The 16,901-nt window shown below is 46.9% G+C and overlaps 3 gene segments (V, D, J or C); 2 read left to right on the forward strand and 1 right to left on the reverse strand.

Moving 5' to 3' along the window:
• The window catches only part of LOC131999786 (T cell receptor delta constant-like), a 67,910-nt gene extending 66,736 nt beyond the window's left edge, over window positions 1-1,174 (forward strand). Inside the window, exon 7 of the C gene segment in view lies at window positions 234-1,174.
• LOC131999778 (T-cell receptor alpha chain constant-like) overlaps window positions 1-16,901 on the forward strand; it is a 380,650-nt gene that overhangs the window by 296,212 nt on the left and 67,537 nt on the right.
• On the reverse strand, window positions 3,359-4,122 carry LOC131999784 (T cell receptor delta variable 3-like). The segment is given in 2 exon segments: window positions 3,359-3,842; window positions 4,058-4,122. Coding segments are annotated over 2 exon segments (354 nt in total).

Here is a 16,901-nt window from a genome sequence, read left to right on the forward strand (position 1 = left end):
ACTGAGGAGAGCAAATGGGTTCCATGGCTTATGCCAACATTGATGAGTTAATACTGACTGACTGCATTATGGCCATGTGCAGAAGGGAACCAGGCTACAAGAGATTAGTGACACCTGCAAGGATATAACCTTGGAAAGTGCTGGCCAGCCCCAGATGACACGAGGACCATGATTCCTCTCAGCCCTGGTGGTCTATGATCTATGACACTCTGACAACTGTCCTTCACTTGCAGGCTGACCGGCATGAGAAGACTCCATTATGAGACTCTCACGTTACGTCTTCATAAAAGCCTACAGGGTTGCTGTCTCCTAAGCTTCTGACTTCTTGGTGATTCAAGTCGACCTCCTGCAGCCTTGTATAAATGGCTGCTACCAAACCAGGTTTCCTTCAGAGACACAAACCCAGCTCATTTCCCAGCTGAGTGGAAAGACAAAAGTCCTGGGGAGTTAGGGAGGTTATTATTCTCCTAACAGCTCTATATGCTGCTTTCTAAAGAGATATAGGACTCATTTTCTTTTTTCTTTTCTACAACTAATATGCTTGGGGAAAGGTGTTTTGTTCCTTTGACTTTCTTTGCCTTAGGAAGTAGAGAGTGGGAGCCAAGGCTTCCCAGCTCCATGGTCTCTGAGGAAAATAGACCTTGGGGGTCGGAGAGCAGATGGCTCTGCCCAGCCCAGCACTAGATTTGCCCAAAGCTGGCATTTCCAGCCACAAAAGCCTTTTCTGCTTTTCCCAGTACTTTACAAACAAAATCACATTTGAATTCCCATGCAGCTGGTGGGGTTTCTAAAACCTCATCCAAATGCTCTCTGAGCTATTAGCAAAGATCAGAGTAAAATACAGAGAAAATGCACTTATTTCTATTAACTGATTTAACAAACGTGAATTAACTCTCTCTATTTTCCGGGCACTGTGCCGAGGGTACAAAGATAAGTAAGATGTGGGCCTGCTTTCAAGCAGCGAATTGTGCAAGTGTTTCTGGAGGGAGGGAAGAGGAATGAGACCCCTCAGTTTCGGCTGTAAAAAGATTATCTTTCGAGGGGTTTGCCTGCCAGTCTGTGCACAGGGAATGTGAGGTCAGGGGACGATGATTCTTGCCTGCCCCGTGTTGTTGATGGTTTTCTGCCATTCGGTGTTGTTCTCTGTTGCATTTATTAAAGTGCATTGAGTGTGCCTTGCCTCTAGCTTTACTCATAACACACCACCGCAGGGGGTAAGGGGGGTGCTGCGAACTCTCTGTTAGGCAAAAAGAAGCCAAACTGAGCTTATAGGTCATGCTGTGGCTTCCTGAGCCCCAGACCTGCTGACTTCTTGGTGATTCAAGTCGACCTCCTGCAGCCTTGTATAAATGGCTGCTACCAAACCAGGTTTTCTTCAGAGACAACAAGGCTCCCGCCTTGGGGACCCTAACCTGGGTTTCCAGCTGTCGCTGCTTTTCACAGCAATGACCTTTCTGTGGCCTATAAGCTGCACCACTCCCACCTCAACAAAGCTACAGCTTCTTCCAAGTGCACCCGCCCAGGCAGCAGAGCCCCTGCTCCCCAGTACTGTGGTTTCCTCAGCACCAAGGACACTATGTAGGGTACCAACTGGGGGTTTGTGAGGTCACAAATGAAAAAGCCACCCTCACTAATTCCCCCTGCCATCGCCGTCTGCAGACTGCCAGGTTATGTTTTCATGGCCCAGAGTGAAGAAAGACGCAGTAGCACTCTGATTCAGTGGGTGTGGGACCGTCTAGGTGGAGAAGCAGGTGCATGCAGGGAAAACCATTAAAAAGGCTCCACACAACATCCCCTAGTCTGTGGAAAGAACACCTCCTTCCAAAACATTCCCATCTGTTACCTGGGACAGCATGTTTCTGTGAGTGGCCAAGAACAAAAAGATCACACCCTCATTTTTTAGATGGAAAAAATATGCCCTCCGGAAAAGGTAACATACCTTGTCTGAAGTCATGCACTGAGGCAAGGACGGGGCTGTGGGCTGAACCACATTATCAAGAGCACCAGCCCGAAGTTCATTCTACTGGAGTAGAATGGCGCTGTCTTCAGGCTCCACCAGGGAGAGCACCCCCAAGGCAAGGACAAGGTGTTGATTTGATTTCAGCCGGACTGGACTTCAGGGTTGTCCTCTGTTTAGCATACAAATGAGCCACCCTCTGATCCACTTTGGTGAAGAAAAAAAAAAAAATCCTAGTTTATCACAGGATCTCAAATTTCCTCCACCAAAAGGAGCCTCCAGAAAAGATAATTGGCAGGAGCCGGGCATGGGATCTTGGCTGTCTTCAGGTCTGGGGAGCATCATCCTGCAGATTCTAGTTTCCTAGAGCTTCCACATACAGCACCTCATTTAAGCCCACAGCAACCCTGAGGGAGTCCTCCAGAAGACGGCTGCACACACTCAGTCATGGGCAGAACAGAGACCCCGAAGGCTGAGTCAGCTGCCCACTGCCTTTGGCTCCCTCACCCATGCTCTCTATGTTCTTCTCTCTAGTGACTGTCTTTCACCCACCTGTTTTGAAGTAAACAGCTGAAGTAAAGCCTGCTGGGGCACCCCTGAGAGGGAGAGCCCTAAAATGTGGCACCTGCCCTTGGCTCTGTCATTAACCAGCTCTCTCTGACCTTGGGAATGAATGTCCCTCATGTCTCTGGGCTCCAGTGCTGCAATAGCTAAGGCTTCTACCCTCTCCTAGGTTATGTCTCCCAACTCTACTCATTGTTTTAAGGCAGAGAATTCAACAGAAATGAAGGAAAGAGGGACCCGCTCCCGGGGCTTAGGGCTTTTCTATTTTGACATCACGTACTTGGCTTTCCCTGAAGATGATGGTCTTCCTTGGAGACACTCCTGAGCTCCAGACTCAGGGGCTTTGAAGCTGGTGTTCTGGGAATCACAGACAACCTGCTGGGAGTATCTCAAGGCTCTCCAGTGAAAGAAAAATGTTCTCCAGATAAAGTAAATAAAATGGTGGTGTCAAAGAGCATTCGAGAAAAATAAGGTAACTATATAAGAAGGCACAGGAAAAAAAGGTGAATTGGGAAATTTTTTAAGTAACTTTGTGTCTAATTTTGAGTCTTCAAAAGAAAACAGAATGAATCACAATAAGGAATAAATGATGGAGACTAAAATAAAGACCCTCCTGATGAGCTCTCCCTAGCCTGGCCTTTCACATGCCCCATTCTAGTATCTTCACAGGACTCACAGCACGTACTTGTCAGCCCTGCTCTGTGAGGCATGAGAGAGCTGGGCACTGGGGACGCAAAGATGAGAATTCTTCAGACATCTCTCTCCCCCTCTGCCACCACCAGGGCCCACTGAGTCAGAAGGGGGGAGGTGCTCTGCTCCATCTGAAGCCGGGGGAAGCTGGCTTTTTATTATTCAGCAGACCCCCTGGGGCACCTCTGAAGGCCAGGCCAGAGCACAAAATAACTGGGAAGAAGGATCGCATATCTGGGGACGTGAGCTGCCCAGAGAGGTATCTAGAGGGGGCTGTGCCCGGGGTTTATGTTCAGACTTCCTGGGCACCTGAGTCACTGTGGGGGGTTCAAGGCACAGAAGTAAGTGGCGCTGTCTTCAGGCTCCACCAGGAAGATCACCAAGTGGAAGGTTCTCTGGGACGGATTGTGCAGCACAGAAAACCGACCCCCAGTAAAATCTGCATTGTGGGATAGAGTTTTATCCCGGTAAAGGATAAACTGAAAGGAGTGATCTGGCCATATCCGGTACCAGTACAAATCAGGGTTTGATTCTGAAGTGTAATAGGTACAGAACAGCTTCACGCTACTGCCACTGGCCACTATCTGGTCTGGGGGGCTCTGGGTCACTTGGTCACACAGCACGCTCTTGTCTGTGAAGAGAAGAAAGAGGATATAGTGAGATCCCGCACTCCACAGGCACTGGGTCCCACATGGGCCCATCCGGAGGGAACTCCGTGGGCAGAGGCAAGAGGAGGAGAATAACTAGAAAACCAAGTATACAGAGAAACAGGACAGGCGCTGAAAGTGAGAGAAAGGGAAACAGGGTGGTAGGCTATGAGGAAGGTACACAAGTGAGTGTACTCACAGGAAAGCAAAAAGCTAAAGCCCACAATAAAAATCATCTTCGCCTCCTATCAGGGCCGAGGCTGGAGAATAAACTGGGGCCCCTGAGGTCTCTGAGACCATCTTAGGGCTTCTGAGGAAGAAGGTGGGAGGGAATGCGAGCAGGCAGGCACCGGGAGGGTCATGTGACTGAATGAGCTCTAGCTCTGCCAGCAACTGCTTCGCCCAAGAAACTGTTGTTATTGTTCTTTTGGTCCTCCATCCATCTTGAAGGAATCCTCCTGTAAAACACAAAGAAGATGAATTAATTAAACACATACACAGAGAACTAGAACCTGCAAGCCCAAGGATCACATGCTTAGACATCCAACTGCTATATGAGAGGCTTTCCGCCCTGCCTGTATACTCGGGCCCAGACTGGGGACCAGGCGCAGGTCCCCCAGCACCTGGCAGAGCCACACTTGTGCCCAAGAAATGCTGTTCGTCTTATCTCTTAGTCCTCCATGGAAGGAGGGAGGGAAGAGGATTGAATAAGATCGATTCTAAAATCTCTCCCAGCCCTGAATTCTAGAAATCTATCTCTGATGCCTGGATGCACACCCTGCCTTCCCCCCACACCCCCTGCCCCAGAGTGCTTCCTGCATGTCACACAGTGTGACTTTCCATCTTTCAGGAGGCCCCTTGCAGCCCACACAGGGCTCCAGCTGGCAGATGTTCCCCCAAAGCAGAACTTTCCACAGGCGGAGCTGCTGTGACTGGGTTCCAAGCTTACTGGGCCAGTGCCGGTTGGGAGCCCCTGGAACCGGCCCTTCCAGCCACACGCCAGACAAATGGCTTGTTCTCTATAGGCTAGGACATAACAGTGGCGGGAAAGCACTGCCCTGAGAAAGAGAAGACTGACTCCCTCACTGCCCCAAACTCAGGAGTGTTTGTGGGAGGGTTTGCGAGGGTATAAATCAGATGGTGGCAGCTGGACCCCTTTCCTGGGCCTGTAACACCCTTCAAATGGTCCTCCTGCTGCCTCCTGTCCAACCTCACGTCCCTCATACACACGCACACACACACACCCCATAATGCCAGTTCCATGAGGGCAAAGACCTTCCCAGTTGGTCACTGATATACCCTCAGCGCCTAGGATAATAATCGATCAGTAAACATTTGTGGGATAAAGGAATGCAGTATTCTTCACTTAAAAACTCACCATTGACGTGGATCAGTTTGCAGGACACCCAATTAAGTTCGGTTTCAAAAGAACTTTTAGTGATATTGGGGATGCATTTATACCAAAAAAAAAAAAAAATTGTTGTAAATTTCAGATAAGTGAGGAGTGAGGAGCCCAATGCAGGGCTTGATCACTGGGCACCCTGTATTCGATCTGGCAACCCCAGGCCTGAAGAAAGCAAACACTGGGCAGCCCCAAGTCCCCCACCATGAGCATCCCCAGTCCGCCCCCCCCCACACCCCAGGAAGGGGTATGAGGATGGTTCAGTGACCACGCTGCCCTGGCCAGCACTGCCCCCTGCTGGCTGGGGTCCCCTCCACAGGAACCCAGCCCTCTGCTGGCAGAGGACTACCTCAGAGCCTCCAAGTCTCCCAGGTCCATGAGCTCTGCCAGGCCCCACCCAGATTCTGGGGTCTGTCTCTGCCCTAAAGGTGTCAGCAGCCTTGATATTTAAAAGAGAGCTGAGTGTTCCCTTCCTAATTTAGACAGTAGCAATTTTCAAATTTAGCTGCTCCTTGTCTTCCGGCTGCCCAAGGTCTATTCCCCCTGACCACAGCCAACAACAGAGAAGACGGTTTCAGACACCCTCTCACAGAGGGACGCCCCATGCCCTAATGCTTCTCCCAGAACATTCAGACTCTGAGACCTCCTTGGGGTGGTGTAGTCATGACTCTCCCCACCAGGCTGTCCTCCCAACAGTCTTTGAAGGCCTCCCTCCAGGAAGGGCACTTCTTGGAAGAGCAGTGCAGTGTCATGATGAAGAATGAGCTTCTGTCACAGAAACAAAGTAGAGTGGTTGTCACCTGGGGTCGGGGCAGGAGACAGGGCAAGATGCTGGCCCCCGGGTACAAATTGCCAGTTAGAAGATGAACAAGTTCTGGGAATCTCATGTAAAGCCTGGTGATTATAGTTGATACCATTGTATTATATACTTGAAAGTTGCTAAGGAAATAGACCTTCAGTGTTCTCTCAGGGCACCAGCGTGGTGCAGTTGGTTAAGCATCCTACTCTTGATTTCGGCTCTGGTCATGATCTCAGGTCCCAGGATCGAGCCCCTCATCGGGCTCCTCACTCAACATGGAGTCTGCTGAAGATTTTCTCTCTCCCCCATCCCTCCCCCCTTGCTCTTGCTCTCTCTCTCCCACTCAAATAAACAAATAAAATCTTAAAAATTTTTAAAAAGATCATAAATGTTCCCACCACAAAAAAAGTCATGGTGATTATGTCACGTGCTAGAGGTACAAGCTCACACTGTGTTGGTGACCATCTTGCAACATGTGAAGACATCAAATCGAAGGCTGTACACCTTAAATGTACACAGTGCTATATCCATTATTTCTCAACAAAGCTGTAAGAGAATTTTTTTTTCATTTTTAATGAAAAAAACAAGAGAGAAGTGGGGTTCTGGAGGCAGGTGCCTGGGTTCACTCAGCTCCAGCATTTCTTTGTTCCATGACCTTAAGTGTGACCTAACCCTTCCAAGCCTCAATTTCTCCCTCTGTAAAATGGAGGTGACAGTACTAGCTTTTTCACAGGACTGCTGGAATATTAAATGAAATAATGTATGCAAGACGCCGGTAAATGATCTGGGATTAGCTTTGTTGTCGCTCTTGCAATGTTTGCTAAATGGACTGATAAATATAACTCCTGAGAGATTTATTCATCTCAAAAATATTTAGAGAAAAGATGCTGAATAAATCTAAAAAAAAAGTTGTGAAATCTGGTGAAAGTCACATTGTACCAATTAATGGTCAAAAAAAAAAAAAGTGACCCATATCTTTAATTTTTTGCCCATTTTGCAAGCATGTCATAGAGCTCCGTGCCCTCCTGAGCCCTGAGACCACGGGGCTCTTCCCAAATCCTTAAGATCAGTGGGAGCCTGAGAAATGAACCTTCCAAGCCTGCTTGTATGTTTTCTAAATTTTGCAACAGGCTTCTTCATGAGAGACCACAATGCGCAACTGAGTACAGTCAAGTGACCCCCAACGTTTCAGGAGAAGAGAGACTCTCAGAATGTAATGACCTATTCCAGACTTCTCACCCTTGAATTTCTCTATCGCAGCCCCTTTAAACCTATGATGCCTGCAGCCTGAGCAGCTCCCCAAGGCCTCATGAGTGCCCCAGACTGCCTTTCATTAGCCTGAAACCACACCTCCAGAGCAGCCCTTGGACTTGGCGAGGTCCCTGGCGGGATTTGGTAGACAAGGCCATTCTTGTCCCACAGCTTGGCTCTTGGTCACTGCAGTCCTTCAAAAAAAGACTTTTCTCCCCGCTTCTGCCTAGGTGGGCGGCTCTGTTTTTGACCTTGCAGCGCCCTCTGCTGCTCTAATTAGCCCATCTCCATAAATAGGTCATTGGGGATGGTGACGGAAAACAGGTCAGGGGAGGAAAATATTCTTTGTTCACAACTTAAGTCAAAGCTGCTGCTTCTGTTCCCGTTTCGCCTTCAACCCCCCGAGCTGCAGCTGTTTCTCTGGTGGCCTATCCTCCCCAGTCACTCAAAGAGGACCTCTATAAGGATATAAGACGGTACCCTAAGAGGGTACATGGGCATTTTCTTGTCAACAAAAAGTGTAATGCTGCAGTAGAGGCCATGGGGAAATGTTCTTGGGTGGATATGGACAAATGTATCTCTTTTTATGAAAGAATAGAAACGTGATCAAAAGGAAACGCTTAGAGACATCTGAATGTGTGGTGATGGGAGCTGAATGGTCTAGAGAAAAAGGGTTTTTCCATCACTTTTTCTCTGTACCACATTCTATTCCAAGCCCCCCCAGGACAGACCTGGGCTGATGGAAAACGGGAAGTATGTCAGACAGGGAATGAGGTCCCACAGATGCCGTTCACCCCTAGGCAGGGGGACCTCCCAGGACCTCTGTTTTGGGAAGGATCTTGCTGAAGGCCCTTTGGGCAAGAACTGGTGTGAAGAGCCCCAAAGCCAGCGTTTGAAGGAGAGCTGCGAGGAAGAAGCGAAACTTCTGTGGCGCTGCTGTTGCCATGTCTGGAGCCTCCTGTGAGAAGAACGGTCTTGGTCCAACTAGGTCAGTGACCCCTTTTGGGATGGGGCGGTGTGGGACCTGACTCTTGTCAGCCAGGTTTCACAAGACTTCTATAGGGTCTTTTCAGCAATCACTCCCCAGGGCGAGGAGGCTGAACAGGTTCTATGTGACTGGTCACAATAGTGGCTTTCTGGAACACTGTTCAGAAGGACTGTGAGGCCACATACAGATTCAGAGATAAAGAGTGATGTGTCTATTAGCAAGATATGTCATGGGAGCAGGAGCAGGAGGCAACACCACACGGTTTCGTGTTTGCCACCTTGCTCTAGATGTCATTCCTGTAATGAGTCCCACAGAGAAAGGATAATCAGAGCCAACTTTCTGTTGGATTAGCCTTTTGGTAAAGAACAAATTTTTAAATCTCTGTCTTCCCTTTGGCTTCCCTGGAATCTCACGGACCATTTCCCCTACTAGCAATTGCTGGTGCCTGCAGCCTAAGAAATTAAAAAAAAAAAAAAAATTAATGAGTTATGATGCTCTCTCTCTTTCTTGAAATTATAAACTATGCACCAAAATCAACTGCCTTGTTTGTATGGCTTACCGACTGTTTAACAGGGATAACCATACCTGCGCTGGCCACAGAATTCCTAGGGGAGATCCTTATGCTCCTGAATCACAGGAAGGGAGCAGCAGATGCAGCACTGGGACTCAGGAGTCCTGAGTTTTAGCCCTAGCTCTGCCTTGACCTACCTACATGACCTTGAGCAAATTTATCTCTCAGGACTTCCGCTTCTCCATCTTTGAAATGAGCGCATTGGCCCAGGAGGTCATTAAGCTCCCTTTCAGGTCTCACACCCTAGGATTCTAATATGAAGCCACAGAGCTGACCTAGGAGAGTTACTAGTTTATAGTCCTCCCATGCATGTTGCTTGAGGTCCTCATTGCCCAGCGAGGAGGAAAAAGCAAAGCAGGCTTCTTCACTGGGGAGTAACACAATTTCTTGATTCAATATGTGTGATTCATCAGAGCCTGGAGGTTCAGGCCCAGATGCCAACTTGGAATCTGGTTATTATTGCATCTGGGAGACAGAAAGTGCTGAAAACAGCCTTTGGAAGAAACATCAATTTGGCCAAAAAAAAAAAAAAAAAAAAAAAGAAGAAGAAGAAGAAGAAAGAGGCATCTTTGCATAGTGTGATAACATTTTGATATCTTATTTATCATCTTCATCCCTGAAATCTACTCTGCTCTCTTCTGTGTCTGCTCTGAAAGAGGGAAGCAGGGCAGACCTTCCCCAGGGAAGATGGGGCACCTGCAGGGGACAGACAGGCATCTCAGTCTAGCGAGGAAACAGAACAAAGTTGATGCCACATGCCTTTCAACCGTGCTGATGCTTCTGGTTTTTGTAAAGGTGCTCACCCCTGTGGGAATGGGGTTAATAGGAAACTGACATTTAGAACCAAGACTAAAAAGAATCATGAAACTCAGCAAGTAATATCTGGCAGAATTAATTTTTTTTCATCTGAAAATTGTCAGAGAGATAGTCAAGTGTTCCTCGAGGACTAGGAACAAAAGATGAATGTTTAATACAATTCAATTTAACGAACATTTATTAAGTGCCCAGAGTTTTTCCCAGGGATCATCTGGGCCCGTTTCTGAGAAGACGTGATCAATGCCCTAAGGGAGGAGGGGGTTTTATCAATGGGCCAGAGGCTGGATGACCGGTGACAACAGATTCACTTTTGAGACCCAGGCATGGTTGAATGTGGACCTGAGTAAGAAGCTGAGCTTCAGAAGAAAAAATTAAAAAATGTGTACAACAGCATGGAAAATCTAAAACACGAGGTAATCAAAAATGTTATTTTCTGATAGGCTTTAGCATGTATTTCATTATTTTCTAGGGCAGGCTTACTTTCCCAGTTGTAAGCCATCTTGAGCTGATCTATAAAGTCTTTGGGAGGAAAGTTTTTTAAGAATTGTACATTTCTGAAATTGGGCTCCCTAATTTTCTGTCTTTCTGATCATGAAAGAAGGGGCCTGGCCTACCTCCCATACTTGATGCCCATGGGGGTCTCCTTCCCAGCTCTAGGTCAGAACCATCAGTGAACAACCAGGCAGTTCTGGGGTGGGCAAGAAAGAACAGCCTGCTAGGTGTTGAGGATAGGGAGATCCCAGCTGCCCGTGAAGCCAGAGAAGAGCTTTGGGCCATCCTAACAGGCTTGGTCCTGCTCTCCTCACAGCCTGCGTCCTGGGCTGCATGAGCAGGACAGGGCAACCCTAAATGACCTCATTATATATGGTGCCTCTGATTACACTAGAGGCAGGTCTGAGAATAGGAAGTGGCAACCTAGCACTAAGGAGGGACTTTTGGTAAAGGGCCTGGGCACTGTGTAAGGATGCTAAGAAACCCCACAAGGGGAAGGGGGTTCAGTCCATTGTCAGTGTGAGTAAGTACCTCCATTTCAGACCCAGTGTTAGCACCGAAACCCCTCAGTACCCAGAAAACTGAAACTCTTGGCTAGGTGATGAATTCCATTATCCTGTGGGAAAAGGCTGTAAAGATCAAACCACCTTTGCTGTGGGGAAGCAGGAGCCTGGAGTTTATGTAAAGTCGTCAGCTCCTGTGGGAAGAAAGGAAAGAGGAAATTTATATTTGGAACCGGGACTGCAGTGAAAGTGAAACTTAGTAAGTACAAGCTTTGCGCCAAAGGTGTCGGTTTATTTGGTTTGGTTTCTGAATTATCTGGGAGCTCCAAAGAAAGAATACTTCTCCCCTGAGGATTCAGTTCCAAACTCCTGACTATAAACTTCCAAAAAGATTAAATGTTAAAGTAGATGGGAGGCCTGGAAAACGCTATTTCTCTATGTAATAAGTAGATACTTACCTTGCTTATTTATTTTGTTTAGGAAGTGGGGAGGAGGACTAGACACCCTTGTAATGGGGGGAGGATTGCACAGCATTTTTAGATAAATCCAGAGACTCAAATCAAAAACCATTCGCTCAGAAAGCCCTTAAAGACCACGTAAGTCACTTCTTGAATTTTGCAAATGAGGACAGGGAAACTCAGAGAGGTTGCAAACTTGCCCAAGGTCACACAGCTGAGCCTGGTCCAGGGCAAAGCCAAAACGGCTCATAGCTCTCACCCGGCCTGACCCAAGAGAGAAAAAAACACCTTGGTCTTTGGCCATAGCAGCTCCCTTTTGCACCCCAGACATTCTTTGTCCAAGACTTAATGAACTTCAAAACAGAACCCCAAACTGCCAAAGGGAGATAAAAATCATCGGTGTCTATTTCAGGTGAAGTAAGAACAATAGCCGAACTTGATATTTGGGGAAAGGTTCAGCCTTCTGCAGACTGGGGCAGGGACTGAAAAAGTCAAAATGAAAATGCTGGTCTTGTCTTCAGACAATGACCATGACCATCGAACACTACCTAAAAATACTGCAGAGCTCATTTCTTTCCCAGTGGGCGTTTTTATTCTATGAGACATTGCACCCATCAAGGCAACTGCTTCGGACCACAGAATGTGCACAGCATAGGCTGGCTAACCCTTCTGGTGTCTTAAAGTGGCAAGCCTATCTCTGGATATAGCCCTCGGCCCCTGGACTACCAGAAAGAAATAGACTGTCACCCTATCCTGTCTTAGAGCTAAAGTTGAAGAAGTTAGTAAGCAATTCCTGGGAAACTCTGCAAAGCTGGGTTCATTATTAAGTTACACAGGTTTTCGCAAAGCCCCTCATCATGGTGTTCAACAAACCAGTGGTTCTAAGCTGACGTTTGGGAAGGGAACTCAGCTCACAGTGCATCTTGGTAAGTGGAGGAGCATTGAATCCTCTTCTCAAATGTGCTTTGAGATCCTTTTGACTCCAACTAATGAAGAAAGGGCTTTTTGGCCCATCTCTGCTCATAATCTAATCCTGTCTGGCTAAAGGCTGCCCTCTCCACGTCCCCGGAAACGGTCCAACCGTGAAGGTGCACTCACAAAATCATTAACCCTTTATCAAACTGCCCAGCGGCTCCTCTGTTGCCCTTCAAAGCCCTGCTGGTCCATCCGTCAGAGGAAGACAGGTCATTTTATAGGTCATTGCGAAAGGAGGCTGTTGACATGTGTTTGCCTTCTGGGGAGAAAAAATAATGATTTCTTCCTTGCTTACTATGTGTTAGGCAATGGGCTGCGTGCTCTCCACTCATTAGCACATTCAGCCCTTATCCCGGCTCTGTGGGTTAGGTGCTATTATTACCCTCATTTTCTAGAAGAGAACTTTTTATATTTTTATATCTTATGTTTTTATAGAAACACAGAAAGGTTGAATAACTTGCTTAAACTGATTCAGTGAGAAAGAAGGCCTAGAATGTCATTCTTGGCACTCAGATTCCAGTGCTAAATGTTTCACTAGTTGGGGAGTGGAGGGGCTATTTGGGCAGGCAGGGAGTCACTGATGTCTGGTCTCTAACATTGCTAAAATAATGCCCAGGGAAGCATGCTCTCAGCACGTAAAGCCAGTGATCCATCAACAGGACCATCATCACGACCTACCTACATATCCTAATCCCCACAACAATATCACCCCGTAGTTATTATTCTCCCCCACTTTACAGACAGGGAAACTGAGGCATGGCACGTTAAGGACCTTGCCCTGGTCCCCAAAGCCAGAGCTATTTCAAATTAACTGCAACTGTCGGCCAGCTAGAATAAGCAATTAATTAATGACAAGCCATCTAGCTGGCTGCTAGGTAGAGAGTGATTCATTTTTTCCACGGTTCCTCTCCCTTTTCAGGAATAACCCATACAATTGTATAATCGCGCTGCATTGTATCTCTGCCTTTGTGCCGCCCCTGGGAGAGCGGGAGGGGCCCCTGTTCCCAGCGCCCCATGTAAGGGCTTTGGCAGTGTTTGTAAAGAGGTCTGTGGGGGTGTTCCTCGGGGCGGATCTGAAAAACTCTTCTTTGGAAAAGAAATAAAACTGACAGTAAAGTCATGTTAAGTCTGAATAACGAATGCTTCCAAACTGCTCTCTGGAACCCCGCTTCCTAAATTCTCCATTCTGTTTTATAACCTAAGCCCAAACCACAGCAGTCCGGTGAGGGAATCCAGTCCAAACAACCACCGGTGTTTACCTACCCCGTGCGGGACGCGGCCGCTTGCTGCCTGGACTGGTGCAGCTCACAGATGGCAATGAGGGTGCCTGTGGGTCACTGAACTAAGGAGTCGTTCTGAGAGAAGGCTTACTTGCTTATTAGAAATGGTGGGATTTCCCAGGAACTCTGAGAAATCAGTGAACTCTCAGAGCTTCTGTGTTCTTCCTCTGTGAAATGGGGGAGGTCCTCTCTACCCCTGTTCTACCAAAGCAGGGGTGCTGTGCGGGGATGTCCGCACACTTCCAGGAAAAGGAATGGGAATGCCTCAGGGGTCCCCAACCTCTGCCATCAGACCCTCACTCTAAAGAGCTGGCTTTATCAGGGGGAGTCTTGGGTTACAAGTAAACATTTGAGCAGATAGCAAGGGGGTGATGAGCAACTGAGTTTTTGTAGGGTCGCGTGTCACTGTGTGGGAAGCAGCAATAAGCGGATATTTGGAAAAGGAACAACTGTGAATGTTCAACCAGGTATGTTTTAAAGATGACTTATGTTTAAACATTTCCTTAGAAATTCAGGGGAAAATTACTGAATTACTGGCCCAGTTCTTAGTATCTTCAGGGGCTTGGTGCCCTGTGTCTTTCTGGTGACAAAGATGACAAGGACAGCCTCCAATGGAGCCCTTTTAGGACCTTTCTTCTTCCACATCTTTAAAAACTTGGAAATGTTGAGCTTGCTATTGTTATTGTTGGAGTTGTGTGTCTAACAAATGGAACTGGACTCAAGGTTTTAGTGTGTAGGGGCAGAAAGCATCTAGAAAGAAAGAGAGGAGATTCTCTAGAAAGACAAAACAAATCAAACTACTTAACAATGGCACTGTACAATGCAACCTGACCCAAAAGGAGACAGTGAGATGCAGCCCTATGGGTACAACCAACGCCAACAACCTCTCTCGCATTATCTGCCCTGTCTTCCCAAGGCCTCTTTGTCCATGCTACTAGGAAAAGAATCTTCTAATCTTTGTAACTCTCCAAATTTTGGAGCCCAGCTATTTGGGTAAAGCCATGTCAGATTTTCTGGTGTGAATACTGATGACAAGCTGATATTTAGGGAAAGGGTAAGAGTGAAAGCAAATATTCAAATTAGAAAGATCATAAACATCTGGAAACATGCCTCAAGGCGCTGTTAGGCACTGTGTTTCCAACTGGGACGTTTTCCTCCCTGCCTTTGTTGAGCCCCTTTGGACACCCACTTGTCTCTGTGCCCCTCAGTGAAAAACTAGCAGCTGAGCTTGGAAATAGAAGAGAAGCTCTCCCTAATCTAAATGTCATAACGGCCCTTTTCTCCAGCTTGCAATACCCACCAGGATATTTGGAGTGCCCACCATTCTCAAAACAAACCTAATTCAATTAACTTGAATGTAGTTGAAGACTGGAGACTCCTGAGAGAGTCTCCATTTACAAAAGAAGCTCATTCCAGACAATTTTTTGAGGCTAAGTTTTGTTTACAATTCCTAAGAGATTCCAACTACCCAATGAGTATTGGAAAACAAAACCTCTACTTCCGTGGTCCAATTATTATCTACCATAGAAAAGCTAGAATCAGGAGGCGCTAGCGAGTATTACATAAGCTCCAGAGGACCTTCCTTAAGTCCCTTATGCATCAAACAACGTAAGATTTTAAAAAATAAGAAAGTTGTTTCCATGCTGACCTATGTGTCCAGTCGCTAATGAGAGCCCAAAGGGCAGGTGCACCAGCAGCTATATTTCCAAACTCGTTTGGATATTTAGAACACCCCCCCCCCAGATATTAGAATTGATCATTAGAAAAAGCATACACAATTCCATCTTTACTTATAATCTCATCTCTCCCAGAGAACTGTTATAAATTTTCTCCCAAAGGTGTTACATTCATCCTTCTTTTGGTTCCTTTATTTGTGATGTGTACAGAGATGAAATATTGGTTGAGATTCAAAAAAACATCCAGGAGATTTACCTTAAGCTTTGCCTGTCAGAGAAATTCTCAGAGCTAAAAAGATTGGAAGCTGGCATTTTGGAACTAGATTAAAAAGAAAATCCAAATTAATCCCAAGGAGCAATGATCAGTAGATAGTTATTTAGACATAAGCACATCAACCCCACAAGCCTAGTTGCTCACTTGGCTGGACTGCCCTGATCTAAGGTTCGCCCGGAGAAATAATAAGAGCTGTCCTGGGAAGAGAGAAATGTCAACCTCCAGCCCTAAAAACTCCTCATGAATTGGTTTATTTCGATAGAGTTTATCATTACACACAGTGTTCTGGAAGTAATAGGCAAGTGCATTAGATTCTCCTGCAAATGGAAATGAAATGTAAATTTAGATTGTAAATATATGACTGCGGTAAATAGATAGCAAGAAAAAAAAAGATAAAGAGTTTAGAAACTTGCCACATTTCTCTAACCCCAAAGGGGATGTTTCTGTAAATAGTTTAAAAACTATTGAAGAGGAGTGGGGAGGAGGAGGAGGACAGAGGCAAACAAGAGGTAATCCTCTTCGCTTTGCAAAATTGGAAGTTGTTTTTCAACAGATTTCCACAGGCAAAGGAAGAAACCCTGTCTGATTTCAGACTAAATGGCACGTGGGTGGGTTTCTGCTAAAACCCATCTTGAGGAGGGCTCCCTGGAGGTGGCAAGTGCTGGCAGTGTCCTGCCCCGAGGCGGGGGTGGGGGGGGTGGGGGGGTAGGGAATGAGGGCAGAAGGGAGTCCAAGTAATTGTGCAGAGACAAGAAGGACTCACAGGGCAGGATTTCCCCTGGATTTCCTGCCTCGCCTCCTAACCTTTCCTGTCTTAAGCCGATGGATTAGGTCCCAGGCGATCGGGCCCTAGGATGCAAACCAGAAATTTTAAGGAGGAAGCCAGCTTGACTTCACTCAGGAGACCTAGTGTATTCTGTTTTCAAAGATCCTTTTAATCCAGCTGTTTTTAGGGGGAGCTCTGTAAAGGCAGAAGGAAAGGTTAAAACAAAAATGTTAAAATTCTATGAAGTAGAAAGAAAGACGTTAAATATTTGACTGGCAAAGAGATTAAATATCTGGTACATGTCTACAAAGGAGGCTAGAGGAGACTTCGTCAAGGAGAGCACAGGCAGCCTCAAGGAAACTCTGCCCCAAAGCTTGTCTGGTTTTTTAGTTAGACTCTGGCCACTGTCGGCAGCAGCTGGGGTGCTAGGAAAAGCAAATCAGGTGTCCTCCTCAAGGGGGCAGGGGCCCTGTGTGCAGTTTATGTAAAGCCGTCTGCTGTGGTGTGACTGGGAGCAGCAGCGAGAATTTGGTGTTCGGCCAGGGGACCAGGCTGACTGTCAGTCCCAGTGAGTATGAAAGGTGAAGCTACGCGGTGCCCTCTCCTTTTCAGGCCAGGCCTGTGGGCGCTCCCGGCTGGCAGAGCTCACATCCACTGGTTTAGCCTAGCCCATCCCAGGGAAGCAAGCCAGGAACGACCAGAAAACCCTCAGACTGCTTCCTTCAAATTTGTCCCTGGAAAAACTCCTTGACTCCCCTTCCCTTTAGCAAATTGGTTTCAAGTAAACCAGAA

The sequence above is a fragment of the Mustela nigripes genome, chromosome 13 (assembly GCF_022355385.1).
Source record: "Mustela nigripes isolate SB6536 chromosome 13, MUSNIG.SB6536, whole genome shotgun sequence".
Classification (NCBI taxonomy): domain Eukaryota; kingdom Metazoa; phylum Chordata; class Mammalia; order Carnivora; family Mustelidae; genus Mustela; species Mustela nigripes.